The 20462-nt window shown below is 37.0% G+C and overlaps 3 protein-coding genes and 1 pseudogene across 5 annotated transcripts in view; 2 read left to right on the forward strand and 2 right to left on the reverse strand.

Annotated features, from left to right (window-relative positions):
• Window positions 1–3159, forward strand: LOC117163865 (organic cation transporter protein-like). The gene is made up of 4 exons (XM_076627673.1): window positions 1–560; window positions 1361–1627; window positions 2220–2563; window positions 2849–3159. The coding sequence occupies exons 1-4, from the start codon at window positions 285–287 to the stop codon at window positions 3027–3029; spliced, it is 1068 nt and encodes a 355-aa protein (XP_076483788.1). The 5' UTR covers window positions 1–284; the 3' UTR covers window positions 3030–3159.
• On the reverse strand, window positions 1374–7127 carry LOC143305099 (uncharacterized). Of its 2 annotated transcripts, none has more exons than XM_076627674.1 (2): window positions 6990–7127; window positions 1374–6772 (listed from the first exon to the last, which is right to left on the reverse strand). In XM_076627674.1, the coding sequence occupies exon 2, from the start codon at window positions 5828–5830 to the stop codon at window positions 4154–4156; it is 1677 nt and encodes a 558-aa protein (XP_076483789.1). In that variant the 5' UTR covers window positions 5831–6772; window positions 6990–7127; the 3' UTR covers window positions 1374–4153. The 2 variants fall into 2 exon arrangements, with proteins under 2 accessions (XP_076483789.1, XP_076483790.1); XM_076627675.1 differs by having other exon boundaries at window positions 1374–6766; window positions 6990–7080.
• On the forward strand, window positions 6810–11309 carry LOC117163867 (solute carrier family 22 member 3-like). The gene is made up of 6 exons (XM_033346583.2): window positions 6810–7051; window positions 7158–7263; window positions 7996–8099; window positions 8165–8379; window positions 8775–8950; window positions 9409–11309. The coding sequence occupies exons 1-6, from the start codon at window positions 6870–6872 to the stop codon at window positions 9625–9627; spliced, it is 1002 nt and encodes a 333-aa protein (XP_033202474.2). The 5' UTR covers window positions 6810–6869; the 3' UTR covers window positions 9628–11309.
• LOC117163866 (carcinine transporter-like) overlaps window positions 10603–20462 on the reverse strand; it is a 21723-nt pseudogene continuing 11863 nt past the window's right edge. The window contains exons 7-9 of the transcript XR_013061780.1: window positions 19851–20026; window positions 13640–13812; window positions 10603–13558 (exon numbers count right to left, since the gene is read on the reverse strand). The product of XR_013061780.1 is annotated as a carcinine transporter-like (transcript). The remainder of the gene's footprint in view (window positions 13559–13639; window positions 13813–19850; window positions 20027–20462) is intronic.

Here is a 20462-nt window from a genome sequence, read left to right on the forward strand (position 1 = left end):
AATATAATTCAATAAAATAATATAAAACAAAAAATAGTATGCGTCTATTATCTCCTTACGAGACGAAAGAAATTTCTGCGACAACCTAATATATTGTTCCATTCTTTATTCACAGAATATTTCTTTCACAGATGATTCTTCTAAATATTATGTTTTTTATTCCAGTATTAGAATACGTTGGACCAAAGTGGAGGACATTCGTGGCGAATATGTCGATCGCAATATTCTTCACATTTGCAACTTGCATTCTACCCTGAATCGCCTATTATTTGGCCGACTGGAGGATGACCTGTATTGTCACCTCAGTTCCTCTTGTTCTAGCTGTAGGTACGCCATGGTTGATACCGGAAAGCGCTCGATGGCTGGTCAGCCAAGGTCAGATAGACAGGGCCATTAAAATCCTTGGTAAATTCGAGCGAATCAACGGCACCAAGGTGCCCGATGACATCTATAGACGATTCCGGGTAAATAAACCGATTACCGCAATCTTTTCCGTATTTTCTACTTTTATGATCTTTCCTGCTTTATGTGCGTTCTATAAATACCAATTTATATGCCTTTAAGCATATCATATAATCATTTTCTTTGAATAGAAGTCTAATTGGGTCTTTTACGTAATGAAAATTTGTTTACAACCTAGTAATTTTATATCTTATTCATCACCTAAATTGCCAGCGATAAATTGCTGTCAATTTCTGTTATTGTCTGTTATTGTCTATTTCTGTAATGTTATTTATTGAATTTGTATATTGTTTTTATCTTTGAAAATTTTTATACAAATAGATTAAACATTTGGAAACTGCTCAGTCTATGAATAGATCATGACAATATTAACATTAATGTACGATATAAGGAGATAATCGACTTTCAGAGGTTTGATGTTTTATAAAGTAAAATGAAAAAATTTGCGAACGTCCAAGTAAACTATTTCGAAAGGATCGTCTCATACAAATATAACATAAACTTTCTTCCGGATTTTATCGTAATCTTTGTACACATAACAGATTCACATAAATTTGTAAGAAAAACAGACAAACGACATTAACTAGTTAAAAATTTGCTAATAACAGGAAACCTGTGCCAGAATCTGCAAAGAGGAGGAAGCAGACAAAACGTACTCCGTGTTGGATCTATTTAGAACGCCACGACTACGGAATATCACGATTCTATTTATTGTTATTTGGTTCGTATCGCTATTAAACAGATATCAAATAGATTGACGTAAAATCGGAATTGTATCTTGTAAAAATCTCACGAACAGTTTTATATCTTTTGTCTAAAAATACTTCATTTCTGAAGCAAGGAATTTGCTTCTCACATGAAATATGATAGCGTGCATTTCTTTATCATATGAAATTGTTTTACGAAATATAGGATGGCGATTTCTTTGGTGTTCGATGGTCACGTACGAAACGTCGATAATTTAGGCCTGGACGTGTTTGTTACGTTCACGATTGCTGCAGCAACCGAGCTGCCTGCTGACACGTTCCTCACGCTCGTTCTTGATCGATGGGGCAGAAGATGGCTGGCGTGTGGTTCCCTCGTCATTTCTGGTATCTTCAGCATCTGGGCTTCTGCCGTTTCCAATAGTTCGTACATTTCGTTTTTATATATTCACCCTTCTATATTACTGATCAATCTTCTAAACAACCTAAGTCGATAATTCTGACTTAATCAGACGAATATTTTTCATTCGTATAACATTGTGCTTTTTGAAAGGAAGAAAATGTATATTTTGGAATATTTATAACATGCAAATGCTTGTAGATTATTTGCTACATTGCTAGAATAGTTTCCAAGCCCTATCATGTATCCGTTGTATAGATATTTTATTTCCCCTTCTACTGCTTTGATCATAAGATCGCTTCGTATTTCCGCATATATCAAAGGGCGTTGGCAATAGTCCTCAAAATGATGGGCTTCAGTGCTCCAGCAGTGCTATATGGCTTTCAGTAGCCGTAATCCATAATACAATCCCTTAGATTCAAATTGGCTAGATTAACGTTTTATAGATAAGAAGCTTATTGCTTATGCTTAGCTTAGAGCTAAGCACGCTTATATTAAGCTTAGCAAATGCTTGTATCAACTATTGCAGACAACCAGACAAATTACAGACAGATAAAATAATTTCTTCCCTTTTTATTCCTTAAAATTTTCTAAAATTATTTCATGAAAAATTAGAATTAAAAACTAATGCTAAAATTTTTTCTTCAGGTATATATACAGCTTCTCTGGCAATTCTCGGTAGATTTTGGATAAACATTTCATACAATATCGGTCTCCAATATGCGGCTGAAGTATTACCAACTGTGGTTAGAGCTCAGGGTGTAGCTTTGATACATATAATGGGATACGTTGCTAGTATCCTCGCACCCTTCGTAGTCTATCTCAATGTTGTGTCCTCGTTCCAACCTCTTCTTGTGCTGGGCACACTCGGAATTATGGGCGGTCTTCTGACTCTCTTTTTGCCGGAAACATTGAATAAGGATCTTCCGCAGACGCTGCAGGACAGCGAGGATTTTGGAAAAGATCAGAAGATATGGGATGTACCTTGTATCGGAAGGTAAAATCACATAAAGGAACTTTCGGTCTCCTTTTTTCAAAGATATTCACAGATCTTCAAGCTCGAAGTTCAAGATTCTCAAGCATTCTGTTAGATCTACATCTTCGTATGCTTTCGTATTACTTTCTTCTTAAAATCTGTTAAATCTCTCAAAAGAAAACTGGACTATCTTCTTTCTTCAAATGCTTTTTAAATCTTTTGAACAGAAGAGAAGGATCGAGTTGGGAAGTTATTCAAATCTTTAAGCGATTGGATTCAATATTTTTAAACGCAATGTTTTGACAGGAAACGCGAGGACGAGGAGACACCACCGGTCGCCATGTTCCGATCATTTTCTAGATGCAGTGCGAGGAATTCGATGAGAGCGTCGCTTCGCGGTGAACCTTTAAGGAGTAGCATGCTACGGAGATCGAGTATAAAATCGAGGAAAAGCGAAAACTCGATCACAGAGGTCGAAAGGCTGTAGCGAAACGTTCACCACGAAGTACAATATTTGTCGCGTTGATCTCGAGCAAAGAATCTTTAGTCTTCCAAAAACGTGCAATACATGTATTAGAGTAAGACAAGTTACTGAATCCAGGGATCTTAAATTCCACCGTCATTAATATTCATTATCACAAAACAGCGGATTTTTATGCAATTATGGGTGATTCGAAGATACGAAAATTTATAGAATGCGTATGACGCAAAATTTTGTAAAATATCCAAAAGTACAGCACTATCGATGATATTTAATGGATAGAAACATACTTTTGCCCAAGTCCTTTCGATTGTATCAAATCTTTCAATTGTATTATTGTATCCACGAAAATATGCATTTGCATAAAGATCCGCAATGCAATTATCATCGCAATTTTTCATCAACAATGATTGATTAAAAATTCAATCATTAGGCGAGCGAATAAAAATTAGAGTAAGAACGTAGGTTAAAATAATTGTCGTAAATTGTCGTGGGTAGTTAATGTTAAAAATTAGTACTTTCCTTTGTTATAAAAGTTCCTGAAATTGTTCGTACAAAAGCTCCATCTTATAGAATATAGTGCAATAATCGTTATACTAGTAAAATAATAACATCATAAATGTAATATCGTGATGTAATATGTTTACAAAAAGTGGACAATATAGAGATGTTAATCAGACAGAAAAGACGATTGTGGCTTAACTTGAACTATTCACACCAAACATACAGAACACAGCGCAATCCACACTCTCTCGGCAACGCCACTCGCAACCTCCGTCTCCGCTCGACTCGCACTCTGTTTCTCGACTCGCACCCTGTTTCTCGACTCGCGCTCTGCTTCTCGACTAACACTCTGGCCGTTGTCGCATTCTGTTGTCCTTTTCCTAGGCCCACCGCACACGTGTTCTGCAGACGCTCGTAGCCAGGGTCACGTAGGTCTTTTCCGCGAAACCATGCACTTGAAAAGACCGATGACACATTGATGGGCCCGACGGTGCCTCGGCTCTCGCGACATTGTTCATAGTTCGTCCGATATTTCCCAGGCCTTTCGTCCGCGATACTACATTCGGCCATCCTGCAATAACATCTGCCCTCAGATGTTGCCTTCTATCTCGCTGTCATCAGATGCGTCACTTTCGGCGTTTATGACCCAAGGTTTCATAAAATCGAGGTGTGTGTGGGTCCTTCCTTCGGTACTGCTTCGCACGCTTTCTTCTTTTCTTGTAATTTCGCAGGTTCCCTTCTAGCTTACCTATGTTTCGTTGGGTTAGGCTACAGTCAAGGCAGTTGGATACCACGTGTTCGACCTTTTCGCGTAACCCCTTGAACCAGAAGTCCTTCTTGACCATAGCTTCTGTTTTGGTAACCTCGAAATGCCCACGCTCGTGCGCTTGCCTGACTACCTGAGCCCGCATCGCCTTCGATACTACTATTAGCACATCGTCCTCACACTCCTTATACAAAATATTGTTTCTTACTACCTGCCCATCGGCCTGACTGCACGTTGCGGCGTCCAAAATCCTACGGACTTCAAAGTCCTTGTTCTGTGCCCTTCTCAACCGTGCAATCAGCCCGTCTTCACTCTCCGTTACATACATAGTGCTCGGCAGGGGGTTCCTACTCGGAGCATCTACATACTGCATACTTTTCCCCGGCCGATGACACGCCTGATACTTAAACTCGCCTAGTAACAAGGCCCATCTAGCCACACGCACACACAAATCTTTCTTTCTAATTACACCTATCGGACTCGCATACTCCGAGTCTGACGATTTGATGACACCCTCGTTTGCCCACGCTTCCATCAAATCATCTTCTTCCTTTCTTTCCGACGGCGCCAGTCTTCGCGGTCTTCGCGCTACCGGCTTGTCGCTTTCCAAAACTACTTTTGCGGTTATTCCGACGTCTCGCTTCTTCTCCGGCCTATACCCCCTAACGATATCTCGAATCGCTTCACGATAATGCGGTTCCTGTACGTGTGTTAGGTCTGTTTCGTCGGTCTGTTCTACCACGTTAACTCTAAACACATCCGACACGTCTTTGTTAGTCTGTTCGTCAAGCCGCAAGAAAGTCACTTCGCCTCGTTTAACCCGTAACTCTACCTGATCCAGAAAAACAGTGCCTAACAACAGGCCGTGCTTCGTCAATATTTTGTTTGAGACAACGTGCAAAGTGATTGGCAGTTTACACCCATCAACCGTCATTACCTTAGTGAATTCACCCCAGGTCTCATTGCCAGCGGAACCAACACCGTCGAACTTAAGCTTGCATTTACCTAGCGGTGGCGACCCTAACCTCGCATACTCGTCTGATCGAATGAACGTGAGATCACTACCCGTGTCCACTAGTGCCACAAACCTGCATTCATCTATCGCCACTTCCTTCACATACTTCCCCTTTTCGGATCTTGACACTACGCAAGTCTCTTTCGGTTGTGCCGTACACCTCGCTGCAATATGTCCAAATCCGCTGAACTTGAAACACCTAACACCTTCTCCCCTCTCCGGACACTTAACACTTAGATGATCCTCACTACCGCAAATGAAGCATCTTCTTTTCTTCATTGCATCTACAGATTGACTGGGCTTCCCGTTCTTCTGGGTTTTAGCCGACTTCACAATCGACTTTGCTCTACGACTCTTCTGCTCTTCGTACATCACTAGCCTCTTCCTCAACTCTTTGACTGACGTAGCGCCGTACAATACAGCCTTATTGTTCTCGTCGTCTATTATTCCATCCACTATGTATTCCACCTTTGCTTCCTCCTCCATGTCCACATGGTTGGCTATTTCGAGCATGCGATACATGTAAGCCAAACATGCTTCATCACTCTCCTTTTTTGTTTCTTCAAGTTTCTGATGTACTTGCCTACTGTTGACTTTCCTCGAAAATTCTTTCACTAGCCCCCTCTTCAACTCATGCCAAGTCCTGGCATGACACTCGAAGCTGGCCGTTGTCGCATTCTGTTGTCCTTTTCCTAGGCCCACCGCACACGTGTTCTGCAGACGCTCGTAGCCAGGGTCACGTAGGTCTTTTCCGCGAAACTATGCACTTGAAAAGACCGATGACACATTGATGGGCCCGACGGTGCCTCGGCTCTCGCGACATTGTTCATAGTTCGTCCGATATTTCCCAGGCCTTTCGTCCACGATACTACAGTTATATCTTGATATTCTTAAATCGAGTTATACAAGGTGGTTGGTAACTGGTAGTACAAGCGGAAAGAAGTCGAAAATATAGAATACAAATTTTTTTTTTAATTCTTCCATCGAGACAACGATCTACAGTGAGATCCGTTATAACGAGACGCGATAAAGTGCACGCGTATCGAGCGATAATTCAAAGTCGATTTTCTCGAAAACAAAGCCTCGAACGAAAAATTTTTATTCTATATTTTCGACTTCTTTTTTCGCGTAGAATCACCCCCTTTCCGCTTGTACCACCAGTTACCAACCACTCTGTATATTCGTTCGAAATGAAAATTATCACAAAATTTTCAACACGTAATTCGTTTAAATACGTTAGAAGCAAAACACGTGCATTATGTAGCGCTTTTTGTTATACGGACCAGCTCAAACTCGGAACATTCACGTTTGCAGAGTAAACGGATTAATTTAAAATCGGAATTATATTTATAATCTTACAATTATCCTACAATTATGTTGATGGTATCGTTCATTCGGCTCGTCATCAATTGCTCCATATTAATAATAACCGGTTTCACTCGATAAATCTTCCATGTTCTATTACTGCAACATAAAGAATAATCGTCGCTAAGTATCTTGATATAATAATCAGTTATTCCGAGAGTCATCGACGATCAATTATCCCGCAGTGCTCGAATATATGGCTGTTTCGAAACGAACGTTGGTCGTGAATATCGCCTTTGGCGTATACTTCGCAGTGGCCAGTACAATTTTACCATGGATAGCCTATTATATCGCGAACTGGAGATATTTTACTTACGTTACTGCCATACCGCTGTTATCTGTCGCTATCACACCGTGGATTCTTCCCGAGAGCGCCCGGTAAGTAAACTCCTAATCGTTCGATTATTCGAATTCTCAACTTGCGCTTTGAGATTTATGCAAATTTACTTATCGATCCATATCACTCGTATTTGCTCTGTTCAAGCTGGTACGTTTCCAACGGGATGATGGACAAGGTTGTTGAGAAACTACGGAGAATAGCTAGGATCAATCGCAGAAATCCAGACTCACGTATTTGCGATATATTCGTCGTAAGTTCGATCAAATAGAATTCTAGAAAGCTTACGCAAAATCATACGGTACAGTACTTGAATCTGTGCTGACAGATATATTTGATTCACGTCGAAAACACACAGACTCGCGAATGTATTTTAACATGCATAGACAGGTTTTAAAAATGAAACGCGATGAAAAATGAAATATGAAATGAAACTTGACTGTCGCGATTCCATTGTGGTATTATATCGATCTCGTACAAAATTTGAAGTAAATCTGGGAATTTATATAGAAATTATAAAATATTTACAATTTACAAGTACAATCGGGGATAAAAATAAGCTGCTATAGTTAATGGAAATAGATGTGAAGAAAGTATAATCAAATTAGTATCAGCCTCATATACTTGAGTTTTATTTATTATATTTCCTTCTAATAATATGCGGATAGTTCAGCAAATGATTGAAATGAATTTTTACATTTTCTCCACTAATCCACTTAGTTTTGTTCCCGACTGTATTTCGGATCAGAAAAGTATTTAATCAACCAACCACCCATTATATTAATAAATCTCGATATCAAAAGCCATGCCGACTAATTCCATAAAACAGAATGCAAAGTGCCACTGTTCGTGCTATCTATTAATGACGAATAAAATGAAAATAAAATTTCTTTTCAGTGTGTTATGAATTTTGAACTGTGTAAGGGCTAAAGGCACGACTCGTATTATATCTTTCGTTAATTATTCTCGAAATAAATTCTTGCAGAGTAACATGGAGGCACCGGACAAAATTCAAGAATCAGCGACGCTGCTCGATCTGTTCAGAACGCCACGGTTGGCGAGAAACACTATTCTTCTAGTTGCATTCTGGCAAGTATAAGATACGAGTTCATGTTGCGAGAAAACCTTCATAAATAACCGATACAATCTTGTAGGTGTTTCACCCTGATCCCGTTCGACGGTCACGTGTATTCATTAAAACTTATCCAGAGCTCGGTGTTCGTGTCGTTCTCGATCGCCTGTGCCACAGAACTTCCAGCTGGGTTATTACTCGCCCTGTTGCTCGACCGATGGGGTCGTAGACTCTGCGGATTTCTCACGATGGCAATGACCTGTGTACTCAGTATCGCTGAACTTATGCTGCATTCCAGTAAATATATCGATCTGTTTATTAAAGTAAAATTAAAGCGATTATAATGACGTATTATTGAGAAAAATCTGAAATTAAGTTTATGATGAATGTAAAAGAATTTTGGCAACTTCGAAGGTATTAATCTTGGAAAATAATTATTTTGATGGAACTAGAATTTAGGAATTATTAGGAATTAATTTAGTGGCGAAATTGAAAGAGGTGTGCACATTTTAGAAGCAATAATTTTCTATATGTTGGTTTTCTAGAATTTGGAGATTTATAGAAGTTTAAAGTTTGTGTGAAATTTTAATTTGATTTTGATTAAGCTTCGATCGGACTATATTTTTAATTAAACTTACAATCAAGTATTGTGTATCCAGGATTAATTTTGTATTTTTTAATTTATTCCCCAGTGCTCGCGAAATTAGTAATGTCAATATTGTCGCGATTCTGTCTGAACATGGCAGCCAATGTTGGTCTTCAGTATGCAGCAGAACTTCTGCCCACGCCAGTCAGATCGCAGAGCGTATCTTTCATTCATATTTTCGGAATAGTTGCACACTCTTTGGCGCCATATATCACTGACTCGGTAAATAAATATTTATACTACTATTGTTGTTACAACATTTTTGAAACACCGCTAAGCACATCCACGTTCAACTTCTCTTTAATTTATTCCAAAAGATACAATAAGCGCTATTAGAAATTATGAAAAAGCTCTCATGTAAATTTTCTCATGAAAATGTAAAATAGTTTTTTTCTTACCTTAAAACAAGTTGTTTCTTGAAGAAATTAAATATTATAAAAATCTGATCAAAATATTTCTCACTTTCTAGAAAGCCCGTTTTGGAAGTTGCAACCAACGCTTTTCTTTAACTGATCTTTAATCAAAAAATTGAAATTTAAAATAAAAAATGATGGAATAACTTAAGATATGAAACTATATTGGTTGAAACTTTCTAATGAAACTTTTTAAATGAGAAATACTTTGACCAGATTTTCATGGTATTTAACCTTTGCTCATATAAATTAATATTTGTTCATTAGGCTGCAATTTGGGAGGGATTTCCAATGCTCATTATCAGCACGGTGTCCTTTTTTGGCGCTGCACTGGTTTTGTTCCTGCCGGAAACTGTCGGCCAGAATCTTCCTCAGACTATCAAGCAAGGCGAAGAATTCGGAAGGGACCAACATTTCTGGTCGTTGCCTTGCTACCATAAGACACACTTCAATGGACATCAACACTATCACTCCTGTCAACGATAATTATCTGATTTTTAATAATAATTCAATTAAAAAACACGAAGGAGGATTCGTGTTTTTTTAGAAGTAACAATATTACAAGCGGATCAGTCTGACGATTTTTGTACGAGAAAAAATCGGAACATATTATTTTTCTATTCTCCTACATTAATTTTTATTTTTATCGTTTACGTTTAAGAATTTGTAAGCCTTAATTCTAAAAAGAGCGAGCTTAGAAATCGTGTTCCTATATAATTTTTATTATTATCTTTTAAGAGCTTTTATAATTTTAATGCTAATTTTCACTTGCGTTACGCACGTTCGAATCGTTCAGCGGTTGGTGCTAATTTGATATTCAAAGATATTACGTAGAATAATATCGAAAATGTTAGGTAAATTAATAATTACGTAATTTATTAATTACGTAAATAATAAATTAGGGAGATTTAAATTTTTGATTCCTTTAATGTTTTTAACATTTTTCACTGGAATATATTGGACAAAATCTTATTTAAAAAAATAGTACGTTTAGATAATTTGTCTTTGTGAAAAGAAACAGTTTTATATCTTTTGAACGATTATCCACGTATTTTTAACGATTATTTATCTATTCGTTATATTTTTTTGTACGATTTTAAATAACGTACAATATTAATAAAATCCAAGCTTGAAGACTTTTTAAATTATTGTTATAATTTCTTCAGCACCAACTGCTGGACTTTTATCTATCTAAAACGAGTTGTGCGTACATTTAAAAAAAAAATAACTCTAATTGACTGTTTCTATGGTTTAGGAAGAAGAAAAAAAGAAAGGAAAGAATATTGTAAGCAAATCGTGCCATCGTACGACGATCAGTGTTCGTCGTTGTGCCAATAACAACGCAATCAATCTGAAGAAACCTATTCATAGTATTCATAATCATCACTCACGTATACATTCGCGTATACACTCACGTCCATAAGATTGATTCACCGAATAAAACTTCCATAAACCTTAATATAAGAAACAATTCTACTTTTTATTTGCACACACATCGACGAATCCCCCGAACAAAAATAAACTGCTAAATATCTCTATAATTAAATACATTAATGCTCGATGATCCTCGTTCATCATTATACGTCTAATCTAACTCCATCCTATAATTAGGAGTTCTACGATAACGATCACTTATGTTACAATGTATTAACCCTTAACAGCCGAACTTAATTATAATTAATTATAGAAAATGAAATGCTTCATTATACGGATATTTGAAGTAATATTCTGTATTATACAAGGTGTCTGGTAATTGATACTGTGATAACCAGTGGTTAGTTAATGTGGTTAATAATCAGTGGTTAGTTAATGTGGTTAATAACCAGTGGTACAGAATAATACTATGTGAAAGGATCTGTTGAAAATATAGAACGAGAGATTTTCGTACGACGTTCGAGAGAATGAAATTCTGAAGCTTTGTCAACTCGTGTTCACACGACATTCACGAAACATATTCAAAATTTATTTTCTCGAAAATACGAAGAATCATCAGTTACGAAACACTCTGTACTATATCACATTATTATATCACTATCGTATTGATAAGAAATGTCGATATTATAACTCCTTAAGACTCCCTTAATATTTATTTGCGATTCAGCTTAATATGTATTGGCCCTATGTAATTTCAAGATTAAAAATATAAAAGAATTCATTCCTGATTACGATATCGTACGTGATTTACAAAATCATCGACCGTCAAGGGTTAAATGAGAATTCTCTCGTCCAGAATTATTTTCCAGACGATCGAATTATTATCCATTGCATCACGAGGATCGAACTAACTTGTAGCCTTGAACAATTATGTACAGTTGAATCTCTAGCGTAGGAATATTTCAAAGAATCTCAGGTTTTGAGGAACGATAGCTGATATTTGCAACGAACAATAGTATGTCTTTTTAATCGGTAACTGAAAGCAGGGGCTAGTCTCATAAGTACGCGAATGATTCTAACGATCGAATGATTCTAGTTGCTAGAATCATTGTTTAAAGGTGGTATAACGGAGATTGTGTCGTCTTAAAGACGAACAGGTCGGAGGATCGAAAGGAACGAGATTGGAAATATTCGCGTCTCTTCACGAATCAGAATTTTACTATTTCTAATTGAACACGTGACGGAGTTTCGATCTGTTTCAAGTAACATTTAAACCTGAGCATTTTCAAAATTAACTCATTATCTATCAATTTTTCTTCTAAAATTTGTATATAATTCTATAAATTATTTACTGCTTTTTCCATTGGATTTAAACAGAACAATTTCGGAAGAATGTCGAACATTATGTTAATATCCTTTGTATTAAAAAAAATTCCTGCTTAAAAAGATCCTACAACTTTCATTTTATAATCTCAATTGGGTATGATGGTAGCTAATGAACGCTTAGCAATTAATTGTTTTAATGCATTCCATTTTATGAATGATCAGTAATTACGGATTCAAGGATACTTATTAGAAGTAATATTCTTATTATATCTAAATATATCAAATAGAGATATTTCTCGCATTAATACTGAAAGATCATAAAAAAGAAAATATCATAAAAGAATTTCAATCTTGATGTTTTATTAGAATAATATGTATATATGTATGTATATATTTAAATTAAATAACAGAGATCTCAGAGTTTTCAAAGCATTCAACGTGTTGATGCATAAATGGATGATGAAAAAAAGCCACGTTGATCGAGCGAACGCAAAATACACTTCGGTTTAAAAGTCGATCGAAACTCTCATTTCAAGTGTCGGCGATTTATGAATCACCTATATTGATACAAAGGCGATTCGTAATAAAGGAGACAAGTTGAAAGCTTGACAATGCGCGAAGACAATCCTTTGTTATTCACGGTATTTTATAGTTAAATCAATTCAACTAGAGTATTCCTTCAACGAGAAAAGAAAAAAAAGAGCAAGAAGAAAAAGATATAGATCTTTCTCTTCGATTTTTAAAGCGAAAGATGCATAAATACTATGGTATATTATTTCCTTATATATCGTTTCCTTTAATACGTATATCCAATACTGAATTTAATTGTACATTTACATAAGATACTTGAATCGTTTCTCATTTCCAACACTTTACCGACGTTATAGTACGCGAAATAATTACATCGCAATATGTGAACGCAACGTACTTTAAATGCCGCGTTCTTAATTCTTTAAATTTCTTCACATTTTTATACAGTCATTCCAATTAAAAAAAGATACACTTTAAAGAAAATTATCTTGTGTGCAACAAAGCTACTTCGTCGATGAAGCGTCAATTAATTGCTTAAACGTATACCTTGTGTAATTTGACGATTCTTGTCTCTTTCACTACAATAATCGATACTTCCTCCTAGTTTCTCTCAATAGCTCTCCAATCTCAATACGTTCGTAATATCGTAATATCGTAATATCTTAACATCTAACATCACACGCACACGTTTAATAACTATATTTACAACGAATTTGGCAAGTTTCACGCCAGTGTCAAGTTTCACGCCAGTGTCAAGTTTCACGCCAGTGTCAAGTTTCACGCCAGTGTCAAGTTTCACGCCAGTGTCAAGTTTCACGCCAGTGTCAAGTTTCACGCCAGTGTCAAGTTTCACGCCAGTGTCAAGTTTCACGCCAGTGTCAAGTTTCACGCCAGTGTCAAGTTTCACGCCAGTGTCAAGTTTCACGCCAGTGTCAAGTTTCACGCCAGTGTCAAGTTTCACGCCAGTGTCAAGTTTCACGCCAGTGTCAAGTTTCACGCCAGTGTCAAGTTTCACGCCAGTGTCAAGTTTCACGCCACTGGCAAGTTTCACGCCACTGGCAAGTTTCTCGCCGTCGCCAAATCTAACCGCTATAACCTAGTACAATGCATTTTTTGAACACTGCCAGTAAACGCTGGATTTGAAAGGCCTTTCTTCTTTCTATAAGATTTTTTCAGCATTTTGCTCCTGTCAAATTGAAATAAACGATTATTAGTAAATTTATATTGACATAAGGCGGAGGAAGAATATTATAGAATCTATACTTACGAGGATATACACGGAACCTACCAGAAACTTTGTTCCTTGCCGAAGTCGTTACCCTCCTGTAGGGTTTCTGGTAATTCCTGGTTCAACGTTTCTGGCAAGCCAAGGGTCAGGAAGGCATGTCCAAAAGACAGCAAACCGAGGGCAACCAACGGTAAGGATGGATCAATGTCAGCCTAAATTAAACGAAAAATATTCTCCCTTTTATACGCTTCCCCTTATACGCCTTCCCCTTATACGCCTGTTAAGGAAATTCGAGGATTTGGGAATACAAATTATTTGCTATATCTCCATATAATAGTTATACACCTATATTCCTCTCTAAGGACGTCTTGCACGCACGCTGGTTGCCAACCGACTAGCCTAGATTCTTCTAACATCTGGCAACAGTCTTTTGTCTCCACTGAGTCCTTGACGCCCTCTAACCCTTACACACACACTCTCATGTACAGTGTAAATGTATCACTTCCCTAACACGCCTCCTTACATTTATACTGTACACTTAATTTTATTTACATACTTGTCGAATTAACAAAATATTTAACATTTATCGCTTTCTTTACATTTCTCTTATTTTACATTCATCCATGACCTAAACCTTTCAAATTTCTCTCTACACAGTGCCTTCGTAAAAATATCCGCAGTGTTTTCTTCTGTACTTACTTTTATTATGTTTATCTTATTTTCCTTTACGTACTCGTGAACGTAGTGGTAATGAACTTCGATGTGTTTAGAATTTTTTGTAAAAGTTCCGTATTTTGCTATACTCATTACTCCAGAGTTATCCTCATAGATTTTTACAGGGTTTATCGTCTACATTTACATCGAAGATTTTCATTAGTTCTCTGATAGTCATTACTTCGCTCACCGCTTCCGATAGAGCTACATACTCTGCATACGTCGAGGCTTTTGTCACACACCTTTGTTTTTTAGACTTCCATCCAATTACATTTCCATACAATCTAATTACATACCCAGAAGTCGATTTCCTATCTATATGATCTCCTGCCCAATCAGCGTCCACATAACAATCTATCGTTTCGCATTTTTCATTTCTTTTATAATGTAGCCCTAAATCTCTAGTCCGGTACAAATATTTCAATATTCGCAAGGCATATTTAAAATGTGTCTCGTTACAACAATCTTGAAATCTACTCAGATAATTCACACTATAACTTATATCGGGTCTGGTATTTACACTAATATACAGCAATGCGCCAATTAAATTCTTGTAACCAATGTCCTCTCTATTTATCTCAGCTTTTTCAATTTTTAAGTTGGTCTCCATAGGTGTACAGTACAATTTGCTGTTATGTAATTTATATTTGTTTGCTAATGATTCTATGTATTTCTTTTGGCTTAATCTCATTTCATTTTTTTTTAAATAATCATACTCTATATTTATTCCAAGATATTCTTTTACTTCACCTAAATCTTTCATTTCAAATTTATCAGTTAATAATTTTTTTTTACACTTTGTATCTTCCCTTTGTTTTTACTACAAATCAACAAATCGTCTACGTATATTAACAAATAAACAACATTTTCTCCCTCTCCATAAGTATATAGGCACAGCTCTATATTGTTCCTTTTAAAACCTAATCTCGTGACATACTTATCAAAACACTCATACCAGTCCCTCGGACTTTCTTTTAACCCATAAAGCGCTTTCGATAATTTACAAACTCTATTCGTTCCGTCCGCATATCCCTTTGGTTGATTTACATATACCTCCGAGGTTACTTCACCATTTAAAAAGGCAGTTTCTACATCCATTTGCTCAATTATTAATCCATTTTGACAACAATATGATAGCAATATCTTAAAGGTCTGATTACTCGCCACTGGAGAATATATGTCATCGGCTACGTTTCTTTGTTGAAATCCCCTTACCACTAATCTAGCCTTATACCTGTCCTCTGATTTTTTCGTGTAAACCCATTTTACATCTAATACTTCTTTGCCCTTTACCCTTTCTACCAATTTCCAAGTTTTATTCTTATAGAGACATTCTATTTCCTTATCCATAGCCTGTTTCCAAACTTCATTATTTTCGCAACAAATCGCCTCCTCAAATGTACGAGGGATATCTACTTTACAATAATTTGCATGAATCTCGCAAATATTTTCCTTTTCTGGATACCTTACTGGAGTTTTCTTAATACGTGTAGATCTCCTAGGAGTGTTTGAGCTTTCAATACTACTATTATTTTCATCTTTCCTACCTTCTAACTCTTCCTTATCCATACCATCCAATGAATAGTTATCTTCGCTATCATTTCTATCTGCCTCTAATGAATTTTCCTCAAAACCGATACATTTAGTGTCTGTCTCAATGACCTCTACATGTCTAGCTATTGTTATTTTCCCACCTAATAAGACTCTGTATCCTACTTCACTATATCCTAATAGAATTCCCATATCTGCCTTCTTGTCCCATTTGGAAACTCTTTTTTGTTCTGGCCTTCTTACAAAAACTTTACTACCATATAGATGTAGATTTTTAACATTTGGTTTTTTTTCCGAAGAATATATCAAAAGGTGTCTTTCTTTCTATAGTATTCGCTAATATTCGATTTTTCAAGTATGCCGCTGTATAAACTATTTCCGACCAGTACCTTTCATGTACTTTCGCTTCCGCTAACAAGCAACGCGCCATGTCCATCACTGTTCTATTATACCTTTCCGCTGTCCCGTTTAATTCATGTACGTATGTTGGGCAATTATTTATTCTTATACCTTTATCCCTAGCAAATTTATAAATTCGATTATTTAAATATTCTTTACCATTATCGCATCTTAATATTTTTAACCTCTTGCCCGTTAAATTTTCGGCTTCATTTACGAACTGTACGAAAGAATCAAAGATCTCATCTTTTGATTTTATACAATAGATCCTAGCTATTTTACTATAATCATCGATAAATGAAATGAAATATTTTTCTCCATTGAATCCGGTGGTCTTAAAGGGACCACATACGTCCGTATGAATAATTTCCATTATTTCCCTAGCCTTAGTTCGATTATTTTTGAAAGGTAAGTTATGCATTTTGCTTTCTATACACACCCTACATTTCAAAAATTCCTTTTCAAATTCATTCGGTATGCCAGTCACTAGCTGCTCTTTACCCAAAATCTCTAAATATTTAAAATTTACGTGTCCTAGCATCCTATGCCATCTTTCCTTTTTAATCATACCACTACGTTCGGCGCTGTTTACTAAGTGCTTCGTCCCTTTCAATATACCTTTTATTCTATATGTCCCATTTTCTTTGAACGCTACAGCTGTAAGTTTATTATCCTCATCTATTATTTTCGCAATATTTCCTTTGGAAATAACCGTATTCTTATTGTCTGTTAGTTTACCTAAACTAATCAAATTTGCGGACATTTCTTTCGCGTAAAATACTTTCCTCATATTTATTTTATTTTGTTTTCCGAATGCTTCAAAATAACTTATAACATTCCCAACTTTTGTCGCTTTTATCGGTCTATTATCGCCTAAATATATATTTACCGGTTCTTTTAGGTCGATAGATTTATCGAAATAATTTATATCATTAATTATGTGATCAGTACAACCGCTATCTAATAGCCACACTATTTCGTTCTTACTTATCTCATTCGCCTCACTGCTGTTTGCTGCGTGCGCCGTTGCTATCCATATGCCTGCTCTTGAGTTTCCATGCTCGCCCGTGCCGGTTGTTGATTGACGATGAAAGTTTCCACGTCCTCTGCTCGTATTGCCTTTGTTCCCTCTTCCTCTGTTTCGACCACGTGTTGGCCCATGCCAATAGCCGTTACTGCTTTCCGCTTGGACGCCATTTTGACACTCTCTCGCAAAGTGTCCTAATCTTCCACATCTGAAGCATCCTTCCTTTTTTGCAGAAAAGGCGTTGGTTTGCCTTTCTCCTCCATTGGATTTATTTTTCTTCTCTGCTACCTCTATTTTATTTTTTACATACGCTACCGTTTGATCCTCTTCTTTCAATGCGTCTATTATGTCCGCTATGTAGCTGTATTCTTCGGGTAACGTATTCAGCATGTAATTCAGCTTTTCCCTCTCACTTACTTGTGCGCCCGCACTTTTTAATTCATTGATTAATTTTTCGAAATCGTTAAAGAATGATGCTGAATCACTGTAGTTCTCCAGTCTTATGTTTTTCAATCTCCTTCTGCATACGATCTGCAGTGCCGTCGACTCTTTCAAGTACATTTCATCGAACCTTTTTATTATATCATACGCCGTTTTTCCTTCCCTAACATACTCCAATTGTCTGTTCGATATTGCACTATAAATTATATTAATCGCCTTCAAATCCTTTTTGTCCCAGTCTTCATCGTCTCTTTCGTTCTTCACTCTAGTTGTAACAACCTCGCATTCCTTATATTTGAGAAACATCGTGATTCTTTGCTTCCACATTCCATAATCCTCACCATCGAATATAGGTACCATGATTTCCGATCTCTCCATTTTAATTGATTCCTTTTTTTTCTTTTCTTACTCAAGCGTTCCTACGTGCTCGAAGTATATTTTTTTCTGAAAGTTTTTTTTCTTTACTGAAAACTCACTCGCAAGATCGTAACCACGCACTAAGTATCTTGCAAAACTAGTAACCACGCTCTGCTACCATGTTAAGGAAATTCGAGGATTTGGGAATACAAATTATTTGCTATATTTCCATATAATAGTTATACACCTATATTCCTCTCTAAGGACGTCTTGCACGCACGCTGGTTGCCAACCGACTAGCCTAGATTCTTCTAACATCTGGCAACAGTCTTTTGTCTCCACTGAGTCCTTGACGCCCTCTAACCCTTACACACACACTCTCATGTACAGTGTAAATGTATCACTTCCCTAACAACGCCTTCCCCTTATACGCCTTCCCTTTATACGCCTTCCCCTTATACGCCTTCCCCTTATACGCCTTCCCCTTATACGCCTTCCCCTTATACGCCTTCCCCTTATACGCCTTCCCCTTATACGCCTTCCCCTTATACGCCTTCCCCTTATACGCCTTCCCCTTATACGCCTTCCCCTTATACGCCTTCCCCTTATACGCCTTCCCCTTATACGCCTTCCCCTTATACGCCTTCCCCTTATACGCCTTCCCCTTATACGCCTTCCCCTTATACGCCTTCCCCTTATACGCCTTCCCCTTATACGCCTTCCCCTTATACGCCTTCCCCTTATACGCCTTCCCCTTATACGCCTTCCCCTTATACGTGTCTCGTTTTACGTCGCCCGTTATACGTCTCCCTTTAGACGCCTCCCTCTATGCGTCTCCCTCTATGCGTCTCCCGCTATGCGTCTCCCGCTATGCGTCTCCCGCTATGCGTCTCCCGCTATGCGTCTCCCGCTATGCGTCTCCCGCTATGCGTCTCCCGCTATGCGTCTCCCGCTATGCGTCTCCCGCTATGCGTCTCCCGCTATGCGTCTCCCGCTATGCGTCTCCCGCTATGCGTCTCCCGCTACGCGTCTCCCGCTATGCGTCTCCCGCTATGCGTTTCCCTTTATACGTCTCCCTTTATACGTCTCCCTTTATACGTCTCCCTTTATACCTCTTTTAGAAATAATAGCGATTAATTCCGCTTTCCGCTAATTCCTTAATTTCCCTTCGATTTTCGGGAAATAAATGGATACTTCCATAAGTTCATTTTCGGTAATAACATTACACAAATAATAGTATACTTTGAGGTAAATTTATAATTCAGAACAGAATAACTTACACAATAATCGAGAGTGTCCTCGCAAATATTCCTCTTCGTATTTTCTGTATACTTAATATTTTTTTAAATATTAATAAAGAATATTGGTTAAAGACAGAATTTGAAGAAGTTGTCAATATACAAAGGATCATTGGTGTTACCTGTGTAACGAGATTTTGTAAACATTCGTTTCATTTAGAAACGAAGCTATAGTGTAGTATCGCAAACCTGTAAATAATTACAGACAATAGAAAAGTTACATTTTCTTCACAAAAAAACGAAACGGAGGAAAATATATCGAAAATCTATCTTGTTTCCGTGATTCGTAAGATCACAAGAAGAATCCATGGCCGACAAGGAACATAATTTTTCTACAAATTAAACCAACTTAAAAAAACGTATTTCAATAACAGATAATATTAGTCGTAAATTAAAAAAGAGGTTGAGTAATTTTCGGATCGTAGAAATACGATGTCGTTAACAGAAATTTCGATTCACTTACCAGATAAATAATGCAAGGTCCCAAAATGTGGGCGATATAACCGATGATATGGATCAAAGACACGCCCTGAGCTCTCACCACAGTCGGCAGCATTTCCGCTGCATATTGGAAACCAATATTCGCGGCGATATTCACCCCAAGACGCGCTATAATCGCCATGGCAACCGTTGTCGAACCTTGAATAAGTTGAGAAATATGTAAATGCCACGATCGCCGCATTCCACGCACGATACATACGCCCGATGCGCGCATGGTCCAATTAAAAATTAAATGTCATCCCTGTCGAGCATGTGACGTTGAGAAATAAATGTCAATCGTTAATGGAATAGGATTTAAAGGCGAAAAAGAAAAAGAAAAGAAGAGAAGAGGAATATTTGTATAAAAAGATTTTATAAGATTCGATTATTATTAATACTAAGTAAAATGACCGGATTGTATAATTGTAAATTCTGTATAATACGATTTTAAATAATACGGGTCTATATTATTATGTCGTTCAAGTCTGTTGTCTATAAACGATAAAAGAGAATTCGAAGGAAAGTTTTGTTGCAAGATGAGGAAATAAAAATAGTAAATTGTTTTATACAACGTTCTATTCTAAATACGGATTAA

This window comes from Bombus vancouverensis, unplaced genomic scaffold (assembly GCF_051014615.1).
Source record: "Bombus vancouverensis nearcticus unplaced genomic scaffold, iyBomVanc1_principal scaffold0097, whole genome shotgun sequence".
Classification (NCBI taxonomy): domain Eukaryota; kingdom Metazoa; phylum Arthropoda; class Insecta; order Hymenoptera; family Apidae; genus Bombus; species Bombus vancouverensis.